This window comes from Podarcis vaucheri (assembly GCF_965113315.1).
Source record: "Podarcis vaucheri genome assembly, chromosome: Z".
NCBI classification, from domain to species: domain Eukaryota; kingdom Metazoa; phylum Chordata; class Lepidosauria; order Squamata; family Lacertidae; genus Podarcis; species Podarcis vaucheri.
Genome location: NC_138758.1, coordinates 34,137,302 through 34,150,984, shown reverse-complemented (window position 1 = coordinate 34,150,984; position 13,683 = coordinate 34,137,302). Strand labels below are relative to the sequence as shown.

Here is a 13,683-nt window from a genome sequence, read left to right as displayed (position 1 = left end):
CATACACACTTTCTCTCACACACCCTCTCACACACGTTTTATCTGCCACACACAGAGACTTTCACTCACTCAGTCATGCAAACACCCACACACATCCACACACATCCACACACATCCACACACACACACACCTGCTCAAAGGGGAAGAGAGTGTTACTGTGGGAAGCCTCTGTTGGTGCAGCAAATCGGCCTAAAATAATTCCTTAGGAACAAGAATGCAGAAGACAAATGCATAGCGCCACCAGAGCAGTTTCTTGTTTAAAAAAAGAACGCCCAGAATACTTTTAAAGGGGTCAGCGGGGACTTCTGTTGTTGAGAAATCATTAATTTATGAACTGTGCTTTTAAAACACCAACACCCACACCAACACCCACCCACACAACACAGCTGGAAGTCAGTTTGAAAAGTGAATCATAGAGAGCTGTGTTGTGAACAAAATTCACAGAGATAGATTTCAAAGGGCCCTGGCTGAGTGGGTAGAGCTGCTGCCTTGCATGCAGAAGGTCCCAGTTTTAGTCCTCATTAGCATCGCAAGACATGGCAGAGAAACAACACTGCAGAGAGGCACTGCCAGTGTAGGCGATACTGAATGGGAATAAGGCAGCTTCTTGTGTTGCTATTTAAATTAGCCCTTCAGAAAATTCAAAACTATGAGGACTAGAATCTTGCTTTATTTCTATGGGAAGGGACACAGATCAGCAGTAGAGCCCCTGTTTTATATGCAAACTGTCCCAGGTTCAATCCCCAATAATATTTCTAGGTAGGGCAGGAACTCTCCTTTGTTTGGGATTCTGGAGAGCTGAAAGGATGTTTTCTCTGGGTGGGGTGAGAGAATGAGAATTACCACTGCTGAATAAAACCAGAAAAATCTCTTTTTGTTTTAATCGTAGGGTCCAGCTGGCCCCCAGGGCCCAATTGGATATCCTGGCCCTCGTGGTGTAAAGGTAAGAAAGTGGAGGGAAACAAACCTTTTGGTTCTGCTGAATACAGAGATGCCCCTGGAAAGCAAAACATTCCCCTTCTGACCGAAGCACAGAAGGTTGAATGAGCACTGGAAGAAATCTTTTGCGGCCCGGGTGAAAAAAATGGGTGTTCCCGCCCCACGCATCATCACTACCATCTGGTCACATAACATGAGAATTGGTGCTGAGAAACTGGAGTTAAACAGGAGTGCTTGAAGATGCCTTTGTGATGCAGTGCAGGTCTTGTCATAAAGACTAGTTCACACCTAAGGAGAGCTGTGTTGAATTCGACCAATGGCCCATCTTAGTCCACCATTCTGTGGTGAAAAATGTGTCTCCAGGTATGGCTGGGAAAGACCTCTGCCTATAACCACCTACCTAAAGAACAACAACACAAGGCCTTGAAAATTAAATTAGATTAATATTTTCTGTATTTTTTCCAGCTATTTCCTTTTAAAAACAGCAACCCTCTTAGCACAATGGTTGGTCTTTTGCTTGCCCAGCAAATAGGAATGTTTTCACAAAATGTTGTATCCTCAGCAAAGGCAACCCTAATGCCGCCCCCGCCCCCTGGCCTGGCCCCTATTTTTAAATTCATTTGGTTTATTTTTCTCTTGGTGAAAAGAGCAGACCGCCAATTGCTTACGAAAGAAGCTGCCTTCTGAGTGGGGGGAAGGGCACCCTTCCTCTGAACCGGCACAACGCATAATTTGATCTTCCTTTCCGTTTGATCAGAATTTTCTTTCCTGCCACCTGAGGGATGAGGCTAGCTCCTTGACGAGAGGAGTGCAAAAAAGCAAAACAAAAACCCAAAGTCTCAATAAGAGAAAATGTCTTGGGTAAAAGCAAGAGAGTGCGTTGCAATGGTGTTGCAAACCAGCTTCTGGAAACCAAAGGAGGCAAGAGCGCTCTTGTGTTCGGATCCTGCTGGTTGTTTTCCTTTGGGGCATCAGGTGGGCCACTGAGAGGACAGGATGCTGGACTAGATGGGCCTTTGGCCTGATCCAGCAGGACTCTCCTTAGACAACTACTATGATAGCAGAACCTCCATGCTCAGGGGCAGTCACCTTTTGAGTACCAGACAATGGGGGACACAACTGGAGAGGGCTCTTGCACTCAGGTCCTGCTTATGGGTTTGCCATTGATGCAACTGGTTGGCCATGGTGAGACCAGAAGGCTGGACTAGATGGGCCATTGGCCTAATCCAGCATATGATGGGGTGCATCTGGTCAGCAGCAGGTATGTTCAAAAGCAGCTGGAAAGAGAACCTTTGGCCCTCCCAGTGTTGCTGAATTCCAACTCTCATCAGCCTCAGAAGGTAGCATGGCCAATAGTCAGGGACAACCAAGGGTTGTAACCACCCAGAGTGGCTGGGACAACCTAGTCACATAGGTGGAGTACTCCTACTACAACTACCCAACTAAGTTTTGCACATTTATGCACCTGTTATTTTATTTAACAACATAAAATGCCCTAAAGGAAAGCCCTCAAGCATCCAAGCACCAGAGCATTCTCCACTCCTTTGGTTTCCACAACTGGTACTCAGAAGCGTTTGCCACCTTTGACCATGGAGGTGAAGCATAGCCATTGTGGTTACTAGCCATTGATAGCCTTATCCTCCATGAGAGAAGTTGAGAAATAGCAGCTCTTGCATAGGGTGGCCACAGGAGAGGAGAGGGCTCTTATGCTCAGGTGCTGCTTGAGGGCTTCCTACAGATTTCTGCTTGGCCACTGTAAGAAGAGGATGCTGGACTAGATGGGCCATTGGCCTGATCCATCTTCAGGGATCTCCTTAGGTTCTTAAGATGGGCAGCGCTCTGCACTGCATTTTGATATTATTATTATTTTTTTAAAAAGCAACAACATATGTATGCAACAGTACCTTAGAGAGCTCCTATTACTAATGCATCTCATCCACTTAAAGAAATAAGACCAAGGATTTGAAACTTTGGAATCCAGGAAGAATAATTTCTGACCAACTGATCCTTTTTCCTCCCACTGGACTCTCCCAAGGAACGGCAGATGCCTCCTTCCTGTCTGCTATTGGCTTGATGATGCTCCCTAGACAGAGCCCCTTCTTGCAGCCTTTGCCTTCCTCACCTTTCTTGGCGCCGCAACAGCCAGCTAAGAACTTTGTAGGCTTTCAAATCTATTAATATTGACTACATTCTATGCCAAGCATGCTCCCCACTCCCACCCCTCAAGCCAATCCCTAGAGAAGCTGGCAAGATTGTTGAAATACATGTTAAAATGTACACTGAGCCTGCCTGTGGATGAGATTCCAAAGCGTGCGCGCGCTCTCTCTCTCTCTCTCTCTCCTTCTCCCTCCCTCCCCGCCCCTCTTTCTTGGGCCTCTACCCAAAGGGCACAAGAAACATCAAGTAGGCATTAGTTGGAGTAGTGATAGGAATTGGCTGCCAATTCAGCCGACGGGTTGTATCAAAGTCTTTTGGGCCATGGTTCAATGGCAGAGCAACTGTTTTGCGTGCAGGTCCCAGGTTCAATCCCCAATGGCATCTTCAGGTAAGCCTGGGAAACACCTCCTGCCTGAAACCATGGAGAGCTTATGCCTGTCAGCAGGGGTAAATCTTTCACGCGGCTCAAAGACCCACCTTTGCACATTTGCACACCCACACACAGGCTAAGAGCCTCAATGGCAGCCCTCTGGGGATTTCACCTGGGGCAAAAAACCTGGCTACACACACAGAGAGAGAGAGTTATGGCTCTGCCTGTCCGTGTAAACAACACTGAATTAGATGGATCAGAGCTCTGCCTGTCTGTGTAGACAACACTGAGATAGATGGAGCAGAGGATCTGACTTGATATAAGATGGCCTCCAGCTTCTCATTTAATTCAGAACCATGAGGACTAGAATACTTTGTTTAGGAAAAAGTCCATAGCCCAGTGGTAGAACATGTGCTTTATATGCAGAAGGTCCTGTATTCAATCCCCAAGTGCTTTGCTAGGTAGGGTTTGGAATGTCCCTTGCTTGAAATCTTGGATAGCCACTGCTGCCAGTCAGTGATGACAATGCAAAGCTAGATGGTCATTTGGTATGGACCTTAGTTGCAACTGGCAGCCAAATAAACAAGGATTCTCTTACCTTTGTAGTGTTTGCTTGATTCTAATGGCAGGCATGACACATTTGTGCCACAAGAGGGGGCTTGGCCAATTGAGTCTCCCCCAAATTCTCCTTAATGCAAGTCTCTTTGATCTGCCTTAGAGAGAGAGGTGTAAATTATGAGTGGAAGAAACTCACCTACCTAATACAGATCACAGCTTGAACCCCCTTTTTCTTCTTATTATATTAAATAAAGGGGTTAAATAATTCAGAAAGAGAAAAGTGTTTAAAAGAATCTGTATGTACAATGGAGATAGCTAAGGAGGTTTCCTCTTAGCTATGGGAGCAGCTTCAGATTCTGGCTTCAAATATTGGAAGAAAGGCTGGCTGAGGGCAGCAGGAGAAACTGGAGGCAGGAGAGAGGAGGCAGCAGGAGAGGGGGCACGGGGGGGGGGATCTGCCCCCCCAATCAAGTAAATAAAAATACATATACTTAAGTAAGAATAGAAATTGTATAAATTTCTGACAGATTTTTCTGAGCACTTAGGGTCAAAAGAAAGTAATTTAAAATAACTGTTGTTGAGACAATTCATTTTGAATTTGCCAGACAGCCAGAGAGGATGATGACAGGTGGGTGTCCTCCCCCCCCCCCCGCGCCAAATCCTGGCTATGCCCATGGGAGGGAGTGCAATCCTCTGGTTCCCAATTTACTCATTATAAATCCCGTGATTCCCAGTCTTCTCGTGTTAAATCTCATGTCTCCCGATCTTCTAGTTTTAAATCCTGAGGTTCCCAGTCTTCTATTCTGTGGACTGTTCTTTGTAGTTCATGGAAATCTTTAATAAAAAATTATTTTAAAAAAACAAAAACAACCTGCCACTTGCTTAGTTCCTAACTGCTGTTAATTTGTTTTGTTATTCAGTTTGCATTTGCCTTGTTTTTAGGTCACATTTTTCTCATATTTTGCATCTGGTCAATTATTATTTATTATTTATTTATGTCATACGAATTATACGCCATTTGATCATTAAAAATACCCTCAAAGTAGATTAGAAAAAGATAGAACAAGAAAACCAAGGGGGGGATCACAACCATACTTTTGTATGTTTTAAAGTGTGGTTGTGAATTTTTCTTGATTTTATTTTTTAGTATTATTGATTTTATTGTTTAGTATTACTATACTAAAACATATTAAAAATCCCCTGAGCTTCCTAAGCAAATTGGTAAGTGAACTTTATATTGCTCTAGACACAAAGTAAGAATAGGAGTGCCTAATCTTAAATTATATTCTAATACATTTCAGGTTAAAAAAATAATGCATATTCTTAATGATTCACTGGAGATCCCGTGGGTTCAAGTAGAATCATTCTGCACCCTTCCTTCAATTAATGCTCTGCCTTTTAAAAATCTTCCTTGGGTACAGATTGGGAAAATATATAGCCCGTTTCTTCAACTGACTTTTAGGGCATCTTTTTTTCCAAAAGACCAAGCCCTTCCTGTCTCTGCATGTGAATGTTTGCTTCTCTTGGTGTATGTTTTCAGCAGTTGAAATATTGCCCAATATGTTTTGTTTTGTTGTGTTATCTTGGATACTTTTAGTTGTATCCTACTCATAGTAGAACCGTTGATTTTACTGTCGCTTTCCATGAAATTGACTATCTCTTTCAGCTACCCTGTAGATGTGTAGATAATTTATTACGGTCAAAGACCAGCTCGCATAACACAATAAAAACAGCGTTCATAAAGATAAAATATACAATTAGAGCAGTTTACCCTGTAGCCTGATGCTATATGAAGAGAATGTCAAATTCATGTCAAATACTTCCTCCTCTTCATGGCAGAGGACCATAGCTCAGTGGCAGAGCATATGCTTTGCATGCAGAAAGTCTCAGTTTTAGTCCCCAGCCTCTCTACCTAGGGCTGGGAATGCCCTCTGTCTGTAAACCTAGAGAGCCAGTCTGTGTAGACAACACTACACTAGATGGACCAATGGACTGACTCAGTAGAAGGCAGCTTCCTATGTTCATCAGAAGCACCCACAGCTAATCAATAGAGCAGCTGCCTTGCATGTAGGTTCAAGTTTCAATACCTGGCATCTGCAGATTGGGCTGGGAAACCCTGGAGAGCTACTGCCAGTTAGTGTGAATAGTACTGAGCTAGAAGAAGGTAGCTTCCTGTTAAATTCAGCTGTTCACAGCCAGTAATGGTGTAGTAGATAGAGAGCCTAGGAGACCAGGGCTCAAATCCCCACTTAGCCACGCAGCTCACTAAGTGCCCTTGGGCCAGTCGCTGCCTCTCAGTCTACGCAATCTCACAGGGTTGTCTTGGAGATTAAATGAAGACAGTGAGAACACTGTATTCTAGCTTGAGCTTCTTGGGAAGAAAAGGTGTGGTAGAAATTCAGTAAATAATTAAACTTTGAGAACTAGAATCTTAATATATATATTTTTAGGCACAGGGGTCAGCAAACTTTTTCAGCAGGGGGCCGGTCCACTGTCCCTCAGACCTTGGAGGGGCCAGACTATATTTTGAAGGGGGGAAAAGAATGAATTCCTGTGCCCCACAAATAACCCAGAGATGCATTTTAAATAAAAGCACACATTCTACGCATGTAAAAACACCAGGCAGGCCCCACAAATAACCCAGAGATGTATTTTAAATAAAAGGACACATTCTACTCATGTAAAAACACACTGATTCCCGGACCATCCATGGGTGGGATTTAGAAGGCGATTGGGCTGGATCCGGCCCCCGGGCCTTAGTTTGCCTACCCATGTTTTAGGGGAATGGCCTTCGTTCAGTGGGAGCAGTTCCGTAGTTCAATCTTTGACATCCCCAGGTGCAATTGGGAATTTCCATTGCCTGAAACCTCTGGGAGTGTAAACCATCCTGAGCAAGAAAGGACAATGTTTTGACACCATATAAGGCAGCTTCCTGTGTTCACTAGGAGTTTTAAACCATCACTAATGAACAAGTCATGTTTCTTGCCCCACCTCCATTCTCTCTGTGCCAGACTTTACTAATTTATTTTGATGTTGTTTCTCTCCCCCTCCCCACCCCCACAAAGGGAGCTGACGGCATCCGTGGCTTGAAAGGAACCAAGGGGGAGAAGGTGAGTAAATGACCATTAGTTAAATGACACTCTCTCTAGGAAATGGATCACAGAAGGCTGGCCATAGCAGAATGTGGCCCTCATGCCAAAAAAAGCTTCCCCATCCCTGATTGACAGTCTTTCCTACTCCTTGGTAAGAAAAAAAACAAACCCAAATTGTGGAGGAGGGGGAACTTCTGCAATGCCTGTATCCCTAAATGCAGACTTCTGTGATTAATTTGCATGATAACCCTCGATGCAGAATTTCCTTGCTATGGAACCTGTAGGTCTTAACACACAGAGGTTTCCTTTCATATTTTCTCTTTGCAGAGCGGAAACCACACACACACACACACACCCCGATGCGACAGTCCCAATTACAGCTATAGATGTTTCTGAGTGATGCCGTTTGCAGAACGAGCTTAGGAGATTCCCTGGGAATTTGGCATGTGCAAAGGACTTAACAGCCAGAGGCAGCAGCAGCAGCATCTATTAAAATGCTGTGTTTAAAGGCTTTTTTGACAAGGAGGCTTTCTGTATATTTTCAGGTACACGGTTATGTTCTCCCGAAGGATGAGCAGAGGCTGTGTAATATTCCAGCCTGGTCCAAGCTTTAAATCCCCCTCACTTTTCCCTTTGTTCATGCCCATAGTCCATCACAGGGAAATCTGACAATTATAAGCAGGAAGACCAGCTACCAGCAGCCTCCTCAACCCCCCCCCCATGTTGTTTTTTCATTACCACATCCGCATTTTAGCACCTGACAGGCTTGCTTTAGGACTTGATACACTATCGATTGGAAGTCTGCGGTTAAAACCTGGAAGAAATATTAGTGCTGTCCTCGAGCTCTCTCTGAAAAGACTGGCGCGAGATGGCCTCGATGAAAATAATTTGTTGCTGGAGTGCCGGCTAGTTCCTGGTATTTATATCAGTTGAACTGACAGTCCTGCCTTCAGCAGCTTGAACAGACAGAGGGCACCCCTGGGTTTTTTAGTTGGGGGGGGTAGGCAATGGTAGGGAGCCTTCGACAAGGTTCCTACACAGAAATTGATCGGATATATTGTTCAGGCCAAAGGTTTCCCTCTGAGAAAACATAGCCTTACACTACAGAAGCTTATTTCTGGGAGGTGGGAGAGTGAGGAGGGGCACACTGCTATGTTGTTGCTGTTTTCTTTTATCATCACAGTACTAGCTGGTCCTCCTTTGCCCCAGGCAGGACCTGGTTGCTGTGGAAACGAGGCCTTCCTTTCTTCCCACTGGACCGAAATATTACCTGCATTACCTCTGTGTGGGAGATAAAAGCCTCTTTGAGGAGATGGGGGGCAGAGAATCATTTCTCCTGAGAAGTGGGTTTAATAAAAAGAACATTGGGGTTCCTTAGTAGCTAATTGGGGGGTCCTTCAGGAAGGAAATCTGTGCTACAGGGCAGGCATCCCTAGTAGACAAGCTGTTTCCTAAAAGCAACATAGGCTGTTGAGGTGGAGGGAAGATTGAAGATCAGGAGTAGGTAATATGATACATCTCCCCAAAACTGCAGCACCTCCCATTAACCCTAGTGGTAAGGAATGATGGGAATTGTAGTCTTTAATGTGAGATCCTGTGTGGTGCAGTAGTTACAGCATTGAGTTAGGACGTTGGAGAATAGGGTTCAAATACTTAGTGATGAAACTTACTGGGTGACCTTGGGGCTAGCCATAGTGTCTGAGCTCCCTTGGCTGTGGAGGGCATAGATAAATCTGAGATGTAGGGGGAGGGTTATGATGTCCATCACTACAATGGAGGATTCCTTGAATAGAAGTGTGGTGCCATTTCAATCCTTCCCTCTATCCTTTAACTGTGGAGAACCCTCAAATATGACTTGCAAACTTCAGTTGATCCAAAATGCAGTGGCCAGATTCCTGGCGGGGATTCCATTTGGATCTCTCACAACCCCTGTTTTGAAACAGCTGCATTGGCACACTCCTCCATTGTCTCCAACCCATAACTATGTGCCAGTTCATTTCCAGGTCCAATGAAAGGTGCTCACACTGATATTTAAAGCCCTAAACGACTTAAGCCCCAAATATCTGAAAGGCATCTTCCTTTCCTACAGACCCTCTCAGGTGCTGAGATCAGCAGAGGGAGTGCCTCTTGGTAGTTCCTCCACTCTCAGCCTCTCACCCCCACTCTGCTGGGGGTGGGGTGGCCCAAGGGAGGCGCCTTTTCTGTGGTGGCCTCTAAGCCATGGAAGTCCCTCCCCACAGAGGTGTGCCTGGCACCTTCATTGCACAGCTTCTGGAGGATGCTGAAGATGCACCTCTTTTCCCCGCCTTTTGGCACTTGAGGTGTATATTTTTAGGGTCCACCTTACTTTTGTAAGTCATTTTAAATTGTTCTTAATATTGTATTTTAAAGTTGTCACCTGTTATGGGACCTTGGGGTGAAGAACGGGCAATTAATCATAATGATGATAATGATTTGTCCTCATCCAGGGTGAAGATGGCTTCCCAGGTTTCAAGGGCGACATGGGCATCAAAGGAGACAGGGTGAGTTTTTTTTGTAAACATGGTCTTCAAAGCTGGTCGTGATACTGAGGTTGCCACTGGGAGTAGATCCCAGAGCTGCTACCCTAGAATAACCCCTTCTGCCTGCAAGAATGAGGCATTCCAGAGTGTTTCAAAGACATAAGCTTTCACTTCCTGCCTTCTTCTGCAATTCATCTGAAGGTATACAGATCCTCTGGGAAGGGACAGTTTTTCTCTAGACAGTGACAGAATCTGACACTCCCTACTTCAGACAAGGCCTGAAAGTTGGAGAATAGGAAGTATGTTTTGTTGCTGTGACTTTCACATAACTTATGTTAACTTATAGCAGGGCAGTCCAGGAACTGCAGGCAGTTGAAGATGGGATCTCCAGTCATGGGGCAGGGATATATGGATTCATTGGCTCTTTCCGCTTGCTAGCAGTATAGGATCTGCTGGGGGCAGGGTCCTCATCCATTTGCTCCTTCTCCTCCTCCTCCTCTTTGGAGACCTCAGTTTCCAGGTCTGGGCAGGGCTGAAAACTGACACCTTGGTAGTTCATTGCCAAAGCACACTTGGTAGGGATGTGGGAGAGGGCCTTCCCAGTGGCAGCTCTCAAACTTTGGAATTCCTTCTCTAGAAAAGCCAGACTGGCTTCCTCAGTGCTGTCCTTCCGCCACCAGTGAATACCATTTTATTCCAACAGGCCTTTGGGAAGTGACTATTTCTAAAGGAACATGCTCTTAATAGGGCTGTGCGGTCTTTTATTATATGCATTTTAATAGATATTTTTATATTGTTTTAATTGTGTTAAAGTTTAATTACTGCTTGATTATGATATTTGCTTTTTACGCTTTTTGTATTTTATATGTGTTTTGTATTTTTATCTGTAAGCTGACTTGAGTTCTGCTCTGGAAAAATGTTGGGATGTTGTTGTTGTTTTGCAATTCTGTTTAACATTACTCTTAAAAATTAACCTACAGCTTAATGGTGAGTGTGAGATGGGCTTTGTAAAGGATCAAGAAATTCATCTCTTTTCTGATTCTTGACAGGGGGAAATCGGACCCCCAGGTCCACGAGGCGAAGATGGCCCTGAAGGGCCAAAGGGTCGCGGAGGCCCCAACGGCGACCCTGGTCCTCTGGGCCCTGCAGGAGAAAAAGTAAGAGCACTATGTGAATGGTATTGGGGAACATGTGATGAGTTATGATAGAGCAGAGTTTGCCAGACTTTTCATGTTGGTGGCACACTTTTTAGACATGCATCATTTCGCAACACTGTTTTACTAGCAAACCAGAGGTTAAACTAACCCCTTTCCAGCTCTGGGAGGAGTGTGGGGAGCGTTCGCATGGCACTCCTATGACACACATAGGAAAGCTCTGTGATAAGGTTTTGAACAGTCAGAATTTAGGATTTATTCTACAGCATCTATGTCTGTTCCAATCAGACTTCCTGCTAGTTAAGAGATTTGCGTGTTCAGACCCAGAAACCTCCCCCCTAAATAAATTCACACTTTACTCAAATTTTGGTTTTTGGCAGAATTTAGGCCACAACTTTATTGATTACAGAAAGTGATTGGTTGCATAGGCTCTGGTTCACTAACTCCCTGCCATGCAGGTAGCACTGACCCAGGGTTCCAGCATAGGTCAGCCAAGGGTGAACACCTGGATAAGCGGAAAGCTGGGAACAGGCTGTCTCCACCACCCAAATGTCCCCCTGGACTCAGGCACAGGCACAACTCCTTCTCTGGGTTGGCCACACCATCAAGTCCCTGGATTCCTTTAACGGAAAACCTTTCACATAGGAATGGTGAGAGCGTTCTCCCATCCCTATCACCTGAGCCAGAGCCTATCCGCAACCTTGCAAGTTGTGACGATTTGCTACGCAGCAGGCAGAACCCAAATGTCAACAGCCAATCAGCCAAGTGAGAGAAATTCCTGCCATGCCCCTGTCCCAACAACAGATGACACACGACGGCAGAGCATGGTCAAGTGCAAAACCCTAAAAGTAGGGAGAGGTGGGTGAGTGTTCCGAATGCGCACGCTGAAAGAGGAAGCTCTGGGTCACATGCATGGGTATAAATAGGCCCCTCAAACCGTTTGGATTGCATCCCATTGACCAGTTTGCACCCAGCTACAAGGGACCTTCCAATTGGGTGTTGTGGCTGACCAATCGTACCCACCCACAACACAGGGTGTCGGTTTCCAGGTCTCACCGCAATACGTGCCCTCTTTAAGGGAGGATCGATATACCAAATACTACCTGGATCGTTTTACTGGTGCCACTGGTAATGTCTTGTCCAAGCAGAACTCTCTAGGTTCAGGAGACCAGGGGTGGATCAAAACCTATTCTGTTATTACTGTTACTATTTCTTGGATTACCCTGGAACCATGAAGTCGGGTAGAGAAAGGGCTGCCCATCATTCACCCATCCGATGCTGGCCTAGTCTTCATTTTGGATCATGTCCCAAAGCTAGGGATTCCTTCCCACCCCAAAAATACTTGAGCTGTGTCACAGTTTTAGTCAAAGCAAATGAACTGAAACTAGCAAACCAAGGTTAGTCAGGTTTTTTTTTTAATTTTAATGAGTCTATTTGTCCTACTCAGAGCAGACCCATTGAAATTAATGGCTCTAAGGCAGTCATGTCCATTAAATTCAGTGGATCTACTCTGAGCAAGGCTTGCACTGGGTACAACCGCACCACCCTGTTCTGAATAAGACGAATGATAGATACAAGTCCGTTTTTGGTATTGTGTAAGCATAAAGGTTAATTCTTGAGTTAAGTTAAATATAGAGTTCCCCAAATAAAACCTGTTCTCTTCATTTCTTAAATATTGGTTTGTTTTTACAGGGCAAGCTTGGCGTTCCTGGGTTACCGGGATATCCTGGGAGACTTGGCCCCAAGGTAAGCCTTGTTTTGTTTGTGGAGAATTATCTATTTGGGATGCTCACATTAGAAAGTTTCAGAGATTGCTATACCTCTAGGAAGAAGGTCTTGTATCTGAGAGATGCCTCTCTTCTCAAGTTTCTTTTTAAATTGTCCGTATTTATCCTCCTGTCGGAATGATGTATGGTCTAGCAGTGGAGCCAATGGTGAGAGTTTGGGGGCCAGAACTGAGTCCTAGTCCCTCCATTCCAGCAACCTTTAAAAATGGAGTATGGATCTTTCTCCACTCTGTCCGGGATAGTTTTAGGAAAGGAAGTGCCCCTACTGATGGTGAAGGGGGAGGGGCCTCAATGTGCACCCATGGAATGTCATTTTGTTCCCTAATCAAGGGGATCTGAGATTTAATCTGAAATGCTCCAAGACGTCCCTTATTATGACATTTCATAATTTATTCTAGATTTTTCCCCCTGAATGAGACAAATATAATTAGCTTTCATTGCCATTTTTAAGCAGAGAAGAGAGAATACAGATGAGCAAAACCTGAAAAAAAAATGAAAACTTTAGAAGAATAGACATTTTAATCACAGCTATCCTGCCAAGCCAACTGAGATTTGAATGCTTCCATTTCACCAATTCTTGGGAAATATCTTTGAGCGAGTTTCATAGTTTCTGCAGCTAAGCTGCTTAAGATCTGATGTTAAATTAATGCCAATATATTTAAAGGCACCGTGAGCAATACTAAATTCTGATTGTGATATTAGTTGTTCAAAAGTCATTGTGGGTAAGTTAATTGGAAGAATGGCAGATTTTGCATAATTTATTTCCAGTCCCACAGCTGCATGAAATGCATTCAATTGTGTTTTGAGTGGTTGGAGTGCATTAAGAGAGTCAGAAAATTAACCAGTGTCATCAGTGAACATACTGATTTTGTGCTCCATATTTCTCATTTTTACACCCTAAATAGTTGCATCTGCCCGCAAATGAATGGCAAGCACCTCTATCACCACTACAAAGAGCAGTGGTGACCTTGACAAGTGCCCCTATTGAGGTGGATGGGTTTGGTGTCATACCCATTTACTGTAATGATGATGTTAGACTGTAGGTAAAATTGATTGATCATATGCAGGAATTGCTTACCAAATTGTCATTTAGATAATAAATATTTTTTAAAGTGCCATTGAAT

The 13,683-nt window shown here is 44.4% G+C and overlaps 1 protein-coding gene across 1 annotated transcript in view; it reads left to right on the top strand.

The window, feature by feature from the left end:
* The window catches only part of COL5A1 (collagen type V alpha 1 chain), a 190,816-nt gene that overhangs the window by 128,569 nt on the left and 48,564 nt on the right, over positions 1-13,683 (top strand). The window contains exons 27-31 of the mRNA XM_082207903.1: positions 891-944; positions 7,091-7,135; positions 9,586-9,639; positions 10,668-10,775; positions 12,465-12,518. Of these exons, the coding sequence (XP_082064029.1) occupies positions 891-944; positions 7,091-7,135; positions 9,586-9,639; positions 10,668-10,775; positions 12,465-12,518 (315 nt within the window). The remainder of the gene's footprint in view (positions 1-890; positions 945-7,090; positions 7,136-9,585; positions 9,640-10,667; positions 10,776-12,464; positions 12,519-13,683) is intronic.